This window comes from Eutrigla gurnardus (genome assembly GCF_963514095.1).
Source record: "Eutrigla gurnardus genome assembly, chromosome: 4".
Classification (NCBI taxonomy): Eukaryota; Metazoa; Chordata; class Actinopteri; order Perciformes; family Triglidae; genus Eutrigla; species Eutrigla gurnardus.
In genome coordinates, this window is record NC_139918.1 from 23,620,338 (window position 1) to 23,633,348 (window position 13,011).

The 13,011-nt window shown below is 41.2% G+C and overlaps 1 protein-coding gene across 3 annotated transcripts in view; it reads left to right on the top strand.

The window, feature by feature from the left end:
• Window positions 1-13,011, top strand: part of pde1cb (phosphodiesterase 1C, calmodulin-dependent b) — an 88,529-nt gene that overhangs the window by 5,845 nt on the left and 69,673 nt on the right. For 2 of the 3 annotated variants that reach the window (XR_014596964.1, XM_084007169.1), the window contains exons 1-3: window positions 2,190-2,306; window positions 8,320-8,370; window positions 8,945-9,110. Coding sequence is in view for 2 of the 3 variants with exons in the window: in XM_084007169.1 (XP_083863295.1) it covers window positions 2,225-2,306; window positions 8,320-8,370; window positions 8,945-9,110 (299 nt within the window). In the remaining variant the exon portion in view is untranslated. Of the gene's footprint in view, window positions 1-2,189; window positions 2,307-8,319; window positions 8,371-8,944; window positions 9,111-13,011 lie in introns of those variants that run through there. The other variant, XM_084007171.1, reaches the window with a different exon arrangement.

The window sequence follows — 13,011 nt, forward strand, 5'->3', positions numbered from 1 at the left end:
ACACATTATCGTCTAATAAACCCCCAAAGGAAATCTACTTCTTTTATTAACATCACATTTTAGACTCATTATTCAGGCACAAATTTAATATTGGGGACAGGTCTTTGGAGCAAAATGATAACATCATTAATCATATTAACACAACTGTGGCCTCAACAGGCTCATCATTTTTAAATGTAAAAGCAAATTAAAGCATATTGTAACCAGTTTGAGAATAAAAAAAAGTTGCAATATTCCCACACATGCCTCTATTAACATAAAAGCTGCCCGGGAACGGACACACTTGGTGTTGCACGGTCAGAGTGTTGCAAAATTAGGACCCTCGCAAATTGCTATATACAGTATGAAGTGGAGGCAGTGGAGAGCAGGGTGACAGGAGGAGAGGATAAAGGGCTCTTACTGTAACTGGCAAACAAAATGACATGGAGGGTAATTATCTAACAAGTGCATAATGTGTCTGCTGCAGTGAGTGACTCAAACAGGCTTAGTTATAAAGAACTCCTGATCGTGATCACTTTCCTTTTTCCTCAGGCACCTTTACTGCCACACTCAGAAACAATGCCTTCATTCCCATCCGTAGTACTATATTGTTTGTCCTCATTTGACTATTTTATTGTCTATTTTATTTGCTTTTGGGATTGTTTGATGATCGGTGAACACTCAACTTTAGAGACTACATTCTCATTTCGATGTTTTATCGCTCTTCAGTGTGTGACTGCGGTGCAGAGGTAGGAGTTGCTACTGAGAGTTGCAGCCACACGGATATGTAGGATTTATGAACTGTTTATTAATGTGGGATGCGTTAATGACTCTTAATCCCCTGTCTTTGTTGTCACGTTGCTTCAATTACATTACATGCCACCGAGAATTACGTAATTCATGGGGCTGTTATTAAAAAGTGGCTTGAAAAAAAAGAGAAGAGCAAACTTATCATAAGTCAATATTAGCTTAAATCATGAGCAACTCTGAAAGAGGTTTGGTTACCATAGAGCAGCCTATAGTGATCACTCATGAGTTGTATATAAATGAAGTATGAAATGACAATTAAAATACATTATTCTTCTCTTCTATTGAATTTAAAAGGTTTGAGAACAAGCCAGAAGCCTTCATAAAGAGCACTCACAGACACTAATCATGGGGGAGAAGAATACCAATGCTAAATGTCAGATGGTGCTAATAATGGGAGCTTTTTATCCACCGTTGATCTGGTGTGTGCAGGTGTGTGTTTATGTGCACAGGTGAGGAGATGTGTATTGAGTTAAGGAAAAGGTAGTTTTAATTTGCATAAAGGGAAAAGTTTTCCTGGATAACCCTCTAAAAGCAGCAGCCTTGCTCCGGTGTCATTTCCAGTAATCAGCAGGCACTTAAAGGGAAGGAAATAAATTAATTTGTTGGTGTGCTCTCAATGTAACCATTCGACTGGGTGAGCTTGATTGTTTTTTATTCCAAAAGAACAGCATGTACTCATGTTATTGGGTTTACTTTGTGAGTCTCCTGCAAAATAAAAAGCTGCGACATTTAATGACTAGCGTTGACTCAGTCAGTACACATAATCACTCTTTCAGTCCACCTTTTCCTTTCCCCTGTGTTTGTTGCATGTTTGAGTGTGTGTGTGTGTGTGTGTGTTTGTGTGTGTGTGTGTGTGTGTGTGTGTATGTGTGAACAAACAGAATAGTCTACAATAGGCCTGTGTCATACCAACTGTGAGCTTCCAGTGCTTCGGCTATAAATTCTTGACAGTAGGAGGAGTCACGTTCGTTTAAAGACCTCTAGAGATGTCCTCTCCTTCCAACCTCCACCACCACCACCACTACCACCGCCACCCACCACTCACACCTACTGTACCTCTTGGGAAAGAGAGACGGGGAGAGAAAGCGTGGTGGGAGGGGTGGAGAGAGAGATCGAGAGAAGAAAAACAAATCAAGAGCCATAAGCTCCTTGAAATGAGCCTGTTGAGGTGTGAGAAACGGAGAGAGAGGGAGAGAAAAGACATGTACAACAAAGGCAAGGCGGTGGAGAAGGACTTTAGAGAAATTCTCCAGCTCGGTGTCTTTAACGAGAAGCGGTGAATCGGTTCTCCTCCAGCGGGAGTCGGAGGACTACATTTTTTTTCTCCCCCTCTCCGGGAGGAGAGTTACCCAAACGAAACTGAAACAAGTGCAATTGACAAGAGGCATTACAACAGATCAAAAGGCTTAAAGGGTGACCAGAGGTGGCTAAAGCAATGGAAGCTGACTCCAAGAAGCATCGATTTAGGAAGGGTCGGAGTGCCACCTTCAGCATTGACGGCTTCAACATTACTATAGGTAAGAAATTGTTGGGAAGGCAGAGCGGGAAAGAAAAGGTGAAGTGTGTTTGCGTGTGAGCGCGATGCATCGGAGTGTGCATGACGGGAGCAGAATGCATATGTGTGAGAGAGTGTGAGGCGTCGTTGAAGGCATCGCATGTCAGCCTCTCTGCACAACTCGCCACATTAGTGCATTCTACTGAAGTTGATGCTTGCCTCTGTAATGCAACTACACCATGGAAACAAGGGGTCTTCGGCTGTGTTGCCGCTGACGTCACCAGGAATCCGTTCTATTGTCTTGACAACCGGAGTGTTGATGAACTTTAAGTGCCACTTGCATTGTCTTTGTGCTCTCGGAGGAGCGACATGAAGATGTTCTCGTGTCCTCGGACCTGTTGGTAGTTTATGAGAAGTTGTTTGAGTTGTGTACACAGCGGCAGCAGCGATGTCACAAGACATGTAAAGTGTTCAAACTGATAACGTGCATTTTGCTTTTGGACAGAAAGGGTAATTCAACACTGAGTCACAAAAGGCAGGAAAATGTCGCTGCACTTTTTGCGTCTCGCCAATCAGTGTTGTCACATCGGGGGTTTGCGCCACAGTTTGACAGTAAACACCTGCTGCGACATCACTGGTTTGAGGTCAGTCTCAACTTTTTAATCATGGGCAATTTATCTTTTTAATCATGTTGTGAAATCCGGTAAAGCTGCGCTAATCAACTAATCTTTTCAGATGTTTTGAGCAGAACCAGCTCTGGTAAACCCACGCAGCTCACCTAGCCCAAACAGCAGTGAACATGAAATTATGTAATGGTGGAGATAGTGGAGCATTTCAAAGCTGAAAGGTCAGAGATGCCGGAGACAGAAACAGCTGAAAGGAACGATTGAATGCTGGACTTAAAACTCCTCTGGTGACCAGAACCATAACTCTGATTAAATGTCCGGATTTGCTGGATGTGAAAATAAGTGTGTTTAACACATTCACCACAAGAATTTTATACACTGATGATTAATGTTGACAATATTTAGTTTTTGCAAAAGACATATGTAAGCAGATGTACATAACAGGAAGTGTTTGCTAGGCAATAAAATGACTTGAGTGCAGATTATATACATTTTATATTTAACACTACATAACTAACTAATGACACTAATAAGCCACGTGACTAATGACTCATGTGACCAAATGTCAACATGTACTTTCACACGGGACATGAACAGCGGTCTCCTGGACAAAAGTCTTGTGTTTGTTTGATCCTCCACCTTCCGTTCCACCCTGTGTTCAATTTGCGTCTAAGTGTCTAATGCACTTTAAAGTACACTAAAAGCTAAAACAAGGAACTTTTCATTCTGCGTTGAAGTGTTCCCGAGCACCAGAGTCCTTTAGAAAAACCTCTGACTTTTACCACAGCAGTCTGACCTGCACAGTCCTGGTTCTGTTTTCCGCCATGCCTCCGGTGGAGCAGTAAGGCAAAGCTCCGACTGTGGGTCGAAGACTGAAGCCTGAACCGAAGAGGCTTTGGTGCATCCAAGGCTGGATGGGTTCATCCAAGTCTCGTCAATGCTTTGCATAGAGCTTCATAGTGAGTTTTACCTCAGTTAAACTGTGGGCATCAAGCTCAGTGCTGTTGTTATTGCATAGCATGAGACAGGAAATACTATATATAGCCTGTGACAAACACTGCCTACATACACTTATCTGCATGATATATTGATAAGAAGGGTTTCAGTGTCATGGGTGTAAAGGCATAAAAACAGGAAGAGAGCTATCTTCAAATAAGTAACAGATATCTTTTTAAATTCGATAAAAGCCTTAAAAGATTTTATGATCCCACAGAAGATAGACCTTGAATTTTTCCGCTCGCTTGGACACATCCTGTTACCTCTGAGAACCCTGCCTCTATCACATGTGGACTATATCTCCCCCCCGATACTACCCACAAGCATGGCAGTTGTCATGGTAACCCACGAGTGTCACAATCAATTGCTCGCTGGGCCTGGGATTCAGTCTGCACAGCATTTTGCCAATCACCTCCTCTGAAGCGTGACTCCTAAGCGCTGGTAGCTCATTGCCTGGCTGGGCACCTTGTGCACTCCTCTATTAAACTCTGAGCCTCCACTGAGTTTAGTTGCGTGTTAGGCTTGTGAACTTCATTATGCTTTTGTTGATGTTACAAAGCTTGTGAAGAAAACGGATTTGAACTTTTCCCTCTGGTCTGGAGCAGACTTTTCATGTGTACATGCAGGGCTCAGCATACTTTGAGTGATTAAGATAGTGTGACATCGATACATGTCATGTGTGTTGTACATGCTATAATATGGTATCATTTTTACAATCTTTCCATTTTTTCAGTCTTACATACACATTACCATTTTGGTTATCTTTAAAAAAAAAAATGTAATCCAGTACTTTGAGCAAAACTACTTATGAGGATCATCTATGTCTTGATTTGTGTCTTTATCATGATAACTTTGTTTTGCTTGGAAGCTATTTTAAAGCAAGTCTTTATTGGGGACTAATATTGTATTTACTGAGAGGCTCTTTTGTCTGTTTTTTTTCTTAATACCTTGTAGGATATTTTTTTCCATGCTTGACACACGTTATTGATCTTTTCCCTGAGAATTGCTTTCCATACAGAATTCTGTAAACTTCTGAAGTGTAAGACTATAAATTAAATGCACATGTGTGTAGTATCCCAGCACATCTTTCTACTCTTCTGAAATACTTTAATTTTAGATGAATCTTTAGATTGACTGCACATTTTTGTATATTTCCTCCTAAAAAATGATCACTATCTTATAACCCTCTTGCAAACTGACTGGCAACGTATACTATAAACTTAAAATTGCCAACAAAACAATAATATAGTTAAACCTACACCACCAAACAATAGTCACGATTTCACAATAATACAATACCTGTCAGTCATCCCAGCATATGACAAGCACAAATACCAAAGTAAAATCAGTGAAAATTATAATGTTATTTTTTAAAGCACAGAGGACAGTAAACTGGTATATCACCCTCGTAATGAACTCACCTTTGCACCTACAGCAGTGAATAGAGGGTATTCCAGATGTGACAAACCTTGAATGCTCCGCTCTGACTTGATGAAGGATTTTTGAGAATCTTTTCAAGCAAATCTAAGCCGGTTTATTCTGATTAAAGCTCATTCACTGTGAACATAAAAACTGTCGTCAGTTGAGCGCTCATAAAATGAACTCCATTAGTAAAAAAAAAAAAAAGAGAGAAAGAGAGAGAGAGAGCAGAACTTCCTATTTCACCCCAGCAGCGCAACAAATATAAATGAATGTGTATTCAGACTTCAGAGGATGATGCTGACCGTGTCAACATCAAGTTAACAGCACTAGTTTTATAAAGCTTAGTCCACTCTGTCAACATTTACCAGGTTTCCAATACATTGTGACGGTTAATTAGTTGGATGGTGCATTTTGTTAGTTCTTCCTCTGTTATCCTAAAACATGCTTGGCAGCAAATCAAAATACGTGGTTCAATCTCCACATGTATCCCCGAAACAGCAAAACATTTGAACATGAATACCAACACTTGGTCAGTGACCCTTCATTTCCACACGTTACATGCAAAAGTCTTTTCAAAATAAACTTTGTGTTCACAGGAAACATAGTTTCTCCTCGTTACACGCATAGTTGCTTTTCAAAATAAGTTACAGAACTTACGTAGCCTGCATGGCATTAATTAAATAGTGCTGTGTAAGTCAAAGAAGCTGTCTCATGAGTGCAAGTGTGTGTTTGTTTGAACAGTGGTCTCCTGCGTGAAAGTCTGTGTCATCCATCCACCCCGACCGTCTACCTCAGCAGACTTGCCTTCCCTTTATACTTGTCAGTTGCTCTGAACAGTTAATAATGGCGTGGATGGGTTTACACCGGAGTTAGTTGAAAACGTGGTGCATCTCACACAGACGCTACAGGATGCCTCGGTGCGTCTTTGTCAGACGGCGAGGGGCCACTGACCCAGCGTTAGTGTGAGTTGGGAGTCTTCAGTGCCACCACTCACAGAGACTTAAGAGCTGAGCCGCAGGTGGCTCATTAGAGCCAACGGCAAAAGTAGCGAGACATCTTCCTGCAAGTATTCGTGCAATTGACAAAACGTTGAACATTATCTTTGCCATCCAACCTCATTCATCATTTAACAGTTACAGATTGTTTAATTTACCGTCCATCTGTGGGCAGTCTGAATGTTATTGTAAGTATCAGTCAAACAATATTGCTTATGTTGACGAGAGATGTTTGACGAGATCTACAAACGGTCACATGCAGCTTTAATATTGCACATGGCCTTGTCTGTTCTGGCTTTTGAAAGAACACGGCAGTCTGTTATTATGAGAAGGATTGGCAACCGCAGTCTCATCTGCTCCTATGCTGCCTGTCAAGGTTCAGCCACAAATGTAACACAATAGACTCCAGATCACAGGACAAAACTAGGAATAATACAGATACTGGAACGAGAGTTGAAGGTGGGTGGGAGAGTATAAACGATTGCAATATACAAGTATTTCTGTCTCAGAATTTTAGGAATGAAGAAAGCCTAGAATGATTCAAATAGGCGAATAGAGTCTGTGGTGAGCCAACTCGAAAATGTTTTAGGGAAACTAGGACTCAGACGGCTCTTTCATCTCAGAGATCTGTAGGAAGGGGTGGAGGCGTGCTTTCTTTCATTTGATCCTCAGGGTCGGCGTCACTCTCAGGGTCGACAAAGGCCAGAATAATGTCAGGCGACCCATCTGGGATTATCCTGAACATCCACAGGTTGTCGAATTTAACTCTGAGCATCCAGATGTTCATCTCAATCCTGGCTTTAGTCCTGCTGGCCTTGATTGGCTTCAACAGCAGTGATGACGTCGGCTCCACGGTATCTCGACTGTTCGGAGTCGTCGTAATTAGTTGCAGTCTTTTGTGAAGGGGAGCTTTGTACAAGAAGATGATAACTGGCTCTGCCTTTACCTGAACATTATTACTGTAGGATGATTTCCTTTCACAAGTCACCTTCATTTGCTTTGATGGGTGTTCGGGCTTTGTGAGTTCAGCCAATTATACACCGGGAAACCCTGGAATATAATTAACTGACCAGGCCTGAAAAGCCCTCTCAGAGGAAATGGTCTTGTTAAAACTGGAACACCTTTGAGCTAATTGTCGTTTCATGAGCTTCTTATGTTGAAGTCAGAAAAATATGCAAAATTGTCCCAGAAAAAGTTAAAAATCTTGATCAAATTGATGATCACCATTAAATAAATTGTTAAAATGTTCCTAAATACTCAACACAGCACAACAAATACATGCTTGGTGTCTCATCACCCTCTCACAAGCTTAATATTTACACATTATTTGAGCCACAATGATGACACTTCACAGTTTAACTTGTTGTGGGAAAACATTTATTGACATTCTGTTGTTAGAGGGACATTTTCCTCTAGATGTCAGCATCTAGTGGGTGATATGGGTACTACACCTTGAGGCGCTGGCCTGACCTGTTAAATGAATGCAGTCTTGTCTTTTGTGTATATACGTCACCATTCTCTGTCAGCTCCCTCTTTCACAGTCAATTCAATCACATTTCAAGGACATTATAGGGTTAAATGGAAGTGAAAATCACCTATAGACATAGAAGAGTACATGTAAAAGGACATAAACGACAAAGCCGGGATGTGGAGAGGCTCATTAAAATTAATTGTGCAGCTTGTAGTGTGTGTATATATATATATATATATGTATGTGGGATTGTGCATTGTGGATGTGGGATTGTGCATGTAATGACCTTTCCTAATAGTTAAACTGTGAATACTGTATTTGTTGCGCATGTGAATATATCCAGATATCAGAAACTATTTGAAGTATTTGTAGTATTCAATAAAATAAGCGTGTATAACAACAAAAACAGATGTTTCAGATGAATTTTGGCTCATTGGTGCAAAGAGTTTCACATAAGCATGCATGTACAAATCCCACATTTCCTTGCCTCACTTGATTCTCTTCCATGTGTTTTTCTTCGTCCAGTGGCAAATGAAGATGGGGAGAGCTCCACCAGACCACTGGCTAGTTTTGCACGTAAGTATTCTCACTATTAGTCTATTATACTTAATTATTAGTCAAGTTAACAAATTAATTAATTTGCATTCATTTTTTATATCCTTAAAATTGAGAAACACAGAAAAAAAATATTTTTAAATTCTATAACAAGATTTCACTGTTACTAACAATGATCTCATTTTAGAAGAGAGAAACTATACAGATAGATAACGATCAGATGATTAATGATCATATTTTCAGGAGGTGGTGTTCTCTTAAAATAGGATACAAAAGTATGACATGTTTACTTTACATGACACCTTTGGGGAATCTGGGATTTAAAACAGTTTATTAACTGGCAAAGATTGATTACCCTGCTATGCAACAATTCACAAGATAAACTTGCATTGACAACATTTATCCACATGGGGGCAGCATTACAAAGGTGAACAATTCTCTCACTCCGTTTCACTGAGATACTGAAGGCCACTCAGCCAAGACTGAACAATTCTGCTTTTTGTCACATAATGAATCAAACCTGGCCAAAAAAAATGAAAGCTTGATTTATGTCTCGCTACAAAATAACCGTGACACCACTTTTTTTCTTTGGCAGGCTCAAAATCCCAGAGTGCTTTGTGGAACGCCATCACGGCGGGGATGGGGATCAAAGGCAAAGACCAGAAGGCCCCACTGAATGACCCGCGGTCTCCTGAAGAGATTCTGGCCGACGATCTCCCCGCAGCAGATGAACCAGACGCCACAGAGAAAACGGCCATCAGGTTTGGTGCTGTCAAGCTGCTCTGGCAATAAATAAAAATAGGAATGTCATTTATTATTTATTGATTATCATGGATTAAGTCCAGCGTCAGGCTGCAGTGGGACATCGACAGCCGGGTGCAGCTCGTTGGCTTACACAAGTGTAATTTGCATACGTACAATGCAGTCGATTGTCCTTTTACCGTATAGGGGAGGAAACAAGGGCGGCATATAAGATCAGGCATCATTCAGCATCGTGTATTCATTTCAGAATCTTGGACTCTCATTAATGTGAACTTGATTATTAAGTTGGGACGGTTGGAAGTAGGTCCTCCTTGCTTTCTATGGAGAGGATAATCTTCTGTCTGACATTTAACATTCTAACACACACACACACACACGCACTCACACGTGTATACACACAGTGCTAATTGCTATGTATGGCTGCTGACCTCAAGGGACGTGGGCAAGATTGATTCCACCTTGATAACAAGGACTTCAAACCCCCATTAACATAATTTGTTGTCACTTTTAGAATATTGAACGTCTTTTAATGCCTGATTCCAATTAACCTTGATGGCTCTAGAGAGCGTTACAAATGCCGCAGGTGGCCAGAAGTGAGCGTTTGTAAGAGGATACTAAAAATGCACCTAGTGTGGGATAACAAGCTTTTTGATTGTATGCAAAATAGACAAGGAGTTACGGCGAGCTGATTTGGAAGGACCGCTTCCCCCCCAACGTGTTTGTGAAGCAAGCATTCACAGAGATTTATAATGTATGGGGTGTTTGGTATGAGATAGTGGACATCCCATTCGACTATTGTCTCATTTTCTGTCTCTGCTTCTCTGCAAAGTCTCAGTAGCGCATGCTTCTTCTCTGCTTCTCCATGCTATCTTAAATTGCAGCGCCGCAGCCATCCTCCAGAACACAGAGTACATGTTGACAAGGAGGAAGTGATTTTCCACTTGACTGGATTCAGCCCCTTCCTTCATTTAAAAGCTGGAGCCTAGATTTGAAAGAAAAACACAGTCAGTGGTGCCGGGCAGCTAAAAGCACCGTCACCTTCCTTAGAGGAAACAGTCCATTTGTCCAAAGAGACAGTGACTTATTTTGGCCTGAGCTGAGACGTAGCTTTAGCTTTAATCAGGGTGCGGAACAAATGCCAAACACAAGTCAAGCGCTGCTACATCCTTGGCCAAAGCTAAACGATCTGCATTTGTCTTCTAGCGTGCAAGGGAGTGATTCATTTCAGTAAACCTAACGGTTTAACCACATTAAAATATGTAAACAAAACGCCTAGCTGCCAATTTATCCTTTATTAAAGTAATTTGACTGGTGAAGGAGTGATTTAACAAAGAGCTTAGTATGCCTTTTTTTGGGGGTTTTGCATGCTTTCCATATGATTCACTCTCACACGTCTTTGTCTGGGAACTCCCACTAAGGTCAGGGGAAGTCTTTCGGCTGGGCCAATAGTGGTTAATAGAGGGCAAATCCACGGGGAGGACAGGGATCTACAACTGAATGACAGATGGCAAGATTATGGCACGAGGTGATTAAATGGCCAAGGAACTAGCAGTAATCCATAAAATGATGTAACCACCGCGTCACCTCCGAGGACAGAGCTGGCTGCTATCCTCCAGGTGACGATAATTAGATTTTATTGGAGAACAGAGAGGGACGACATGAAGTGTAGCAGGCAGGATGGGGAGAGTTAAAGGACAGCGGCCATTAACTGGTGTTGAAAGAAGGTAGAAAGTCAGCGGAGGCCTGTGTGAATATGATGACATTTTGGAACATTTAGCTTTTTATACCCACTGCTCCGCGGTCCATTTGTCTCCAAGTATCCGACCGGCTCATTGTTGAATTGTCTGCCTGCAGTTTGAGTAAAGCTACTTCATTATCTTTTTCAAATCCTTCCATCTATTTCCCTATCAGCTGAATGGCCGCCACACTTCAGACACACAGCAGCTGCTGGATTCAGGATTACAGTCGCCGCTGCAACACCGTGGAGTGAATGCTGAGGCACAGAGTGAGGGACAGAAAAAACAATATGGAGCCATTAGTGTAGAGACACACGCTGACTCATCAGTGCGGCTGGTGTCATGCTGTTGTGTCTGCTCATTAGAAATGCATTACGCATTTTAAAGCACTCGCAAAGGAGTGAATGGGCTGTACGGGGTGAAGATGAAAGCAGTGATTTTTTTTTTTGAATGGCTTTGTGTATAGCAGGCTGTGCCATTGTTTACCCCCAAATCCACAGTCACTCACAATATGCCACTTACTTGTTTACGCATCGTAGATTAATGAGTTAGCTGTAGATACCAGTTATAAGCCTGATGTTTTACTAAGTATCATTTGTGTACCCGCTGCACCAACTGAAATTTAAATGGTTGAGAGCACTTAGCAGTATTTTTATTGTCTCCATTCTGCATGCTGAGCAACCGTTTTTAATGGTTCTCATTCAGATATCAGCATGCGATCTGATCATCATTTCCATCAGCAGTCGCTTCTCATCTGGGTCCAATACTTTCATTGATTTTTATCTCCATTTAAAATCGCAGCTCTGCTGTCATAGCCGTATACCTTTAAAGGGGGTGAAACACAGAAATGCCATTAGTGTTATTTTCATTGGTTAGTTATTACTCATTAGCCAAAATCTATTTTTTCAATTTAAAAAAATAACAATTACCTCTCTAATCCACACTACTGCATGACCGTGGTAAAACTTGCAACATTATTATCAACATTCTTGTAATAATAACATAGGCACTGATAATGTAATTGCAAGTTCCAACCAGTAATTAATGCATAATAACTTATTGATAAATTGATGGAGACGGATGACAAATCTATAATGTGTCGCCTCGTAAAATGTAACTTAAAAAACTGCTGGATTTTTCCCCAGCAGGAATATAACATGTACGCATCCACCAGTTTTTATGTTAAAATTGAAAAATAAAAGTATTGACACAATAAGACTACTGTAATGGATACAGACTTGATGCAAAGACGCACGTGTCGCTCTTTTAATTACATCATCTCGTTGTGCCTTCTTCTATGATTGTTTAACGGCCCCTGACTGCAGAATTAGCACCACCAACTGTTCAGTCTGAAATGTGCACATCAGTAGTGGATGGTAACATCTGTTCATAGTTGCATTAAAACAACAAAAAAAAGAGTTTTGCACTACATTTGTAGTTTATTCTTGACCTGACCATCACAAATAAACACATTTTAAATCTCTTTAAAGCTAGAGCGTTTTAAAGCATAATAAACCTTGACCAGTGAAAATTACAACAACTTTTTTTTAAACCGAGTTTCGACGGAGCACATTTCTTCTATCGTCTTCTTAAACTGAGTTCTAAGCAGTCTGACACACATAAACATCCTGTAACCAGAATCCTCACAGACATGCTTAAATGCACACAGATAAAACTCTGATAATATTCTGTGGTCAGCTGTGTGATTTATCTACTGGTTAATTGGATGCTGTGAACTTTCCACTTGATTAAGGCGGCTGCCACCATCGCGGTAGCCCCTGGTTTTGAAGGCTGACCCCCCCCCCCTGTGCAGCTACAACTTCCATCTCCAGCCTCCCAAGCCGACTAATGAGCCTGCGCCGGCCAGCGTGTCCGGTAGCACACAGAGCTATTCATTAGAATGATCGAGGTGTGACCTCACAGTTAGGATGTTAAAGAGCTGCATCACTGCTATCTGCCACATGACGCCACATAGTTCTGGATTGGGCTATACATAGCGAAGTATAATGGACAGTGCTTTCACCAAAGACTGTCACTGTGCCAAACCTCTAATGATATCAGAAGTCCAGAGTATGAGCTCATACATACAGTGTGCATTATGTTGTTTGGGGTTTTTTATGTGACGTCACGTCTCATGTAAAGTGGGATTCCCTTCCCACCACAA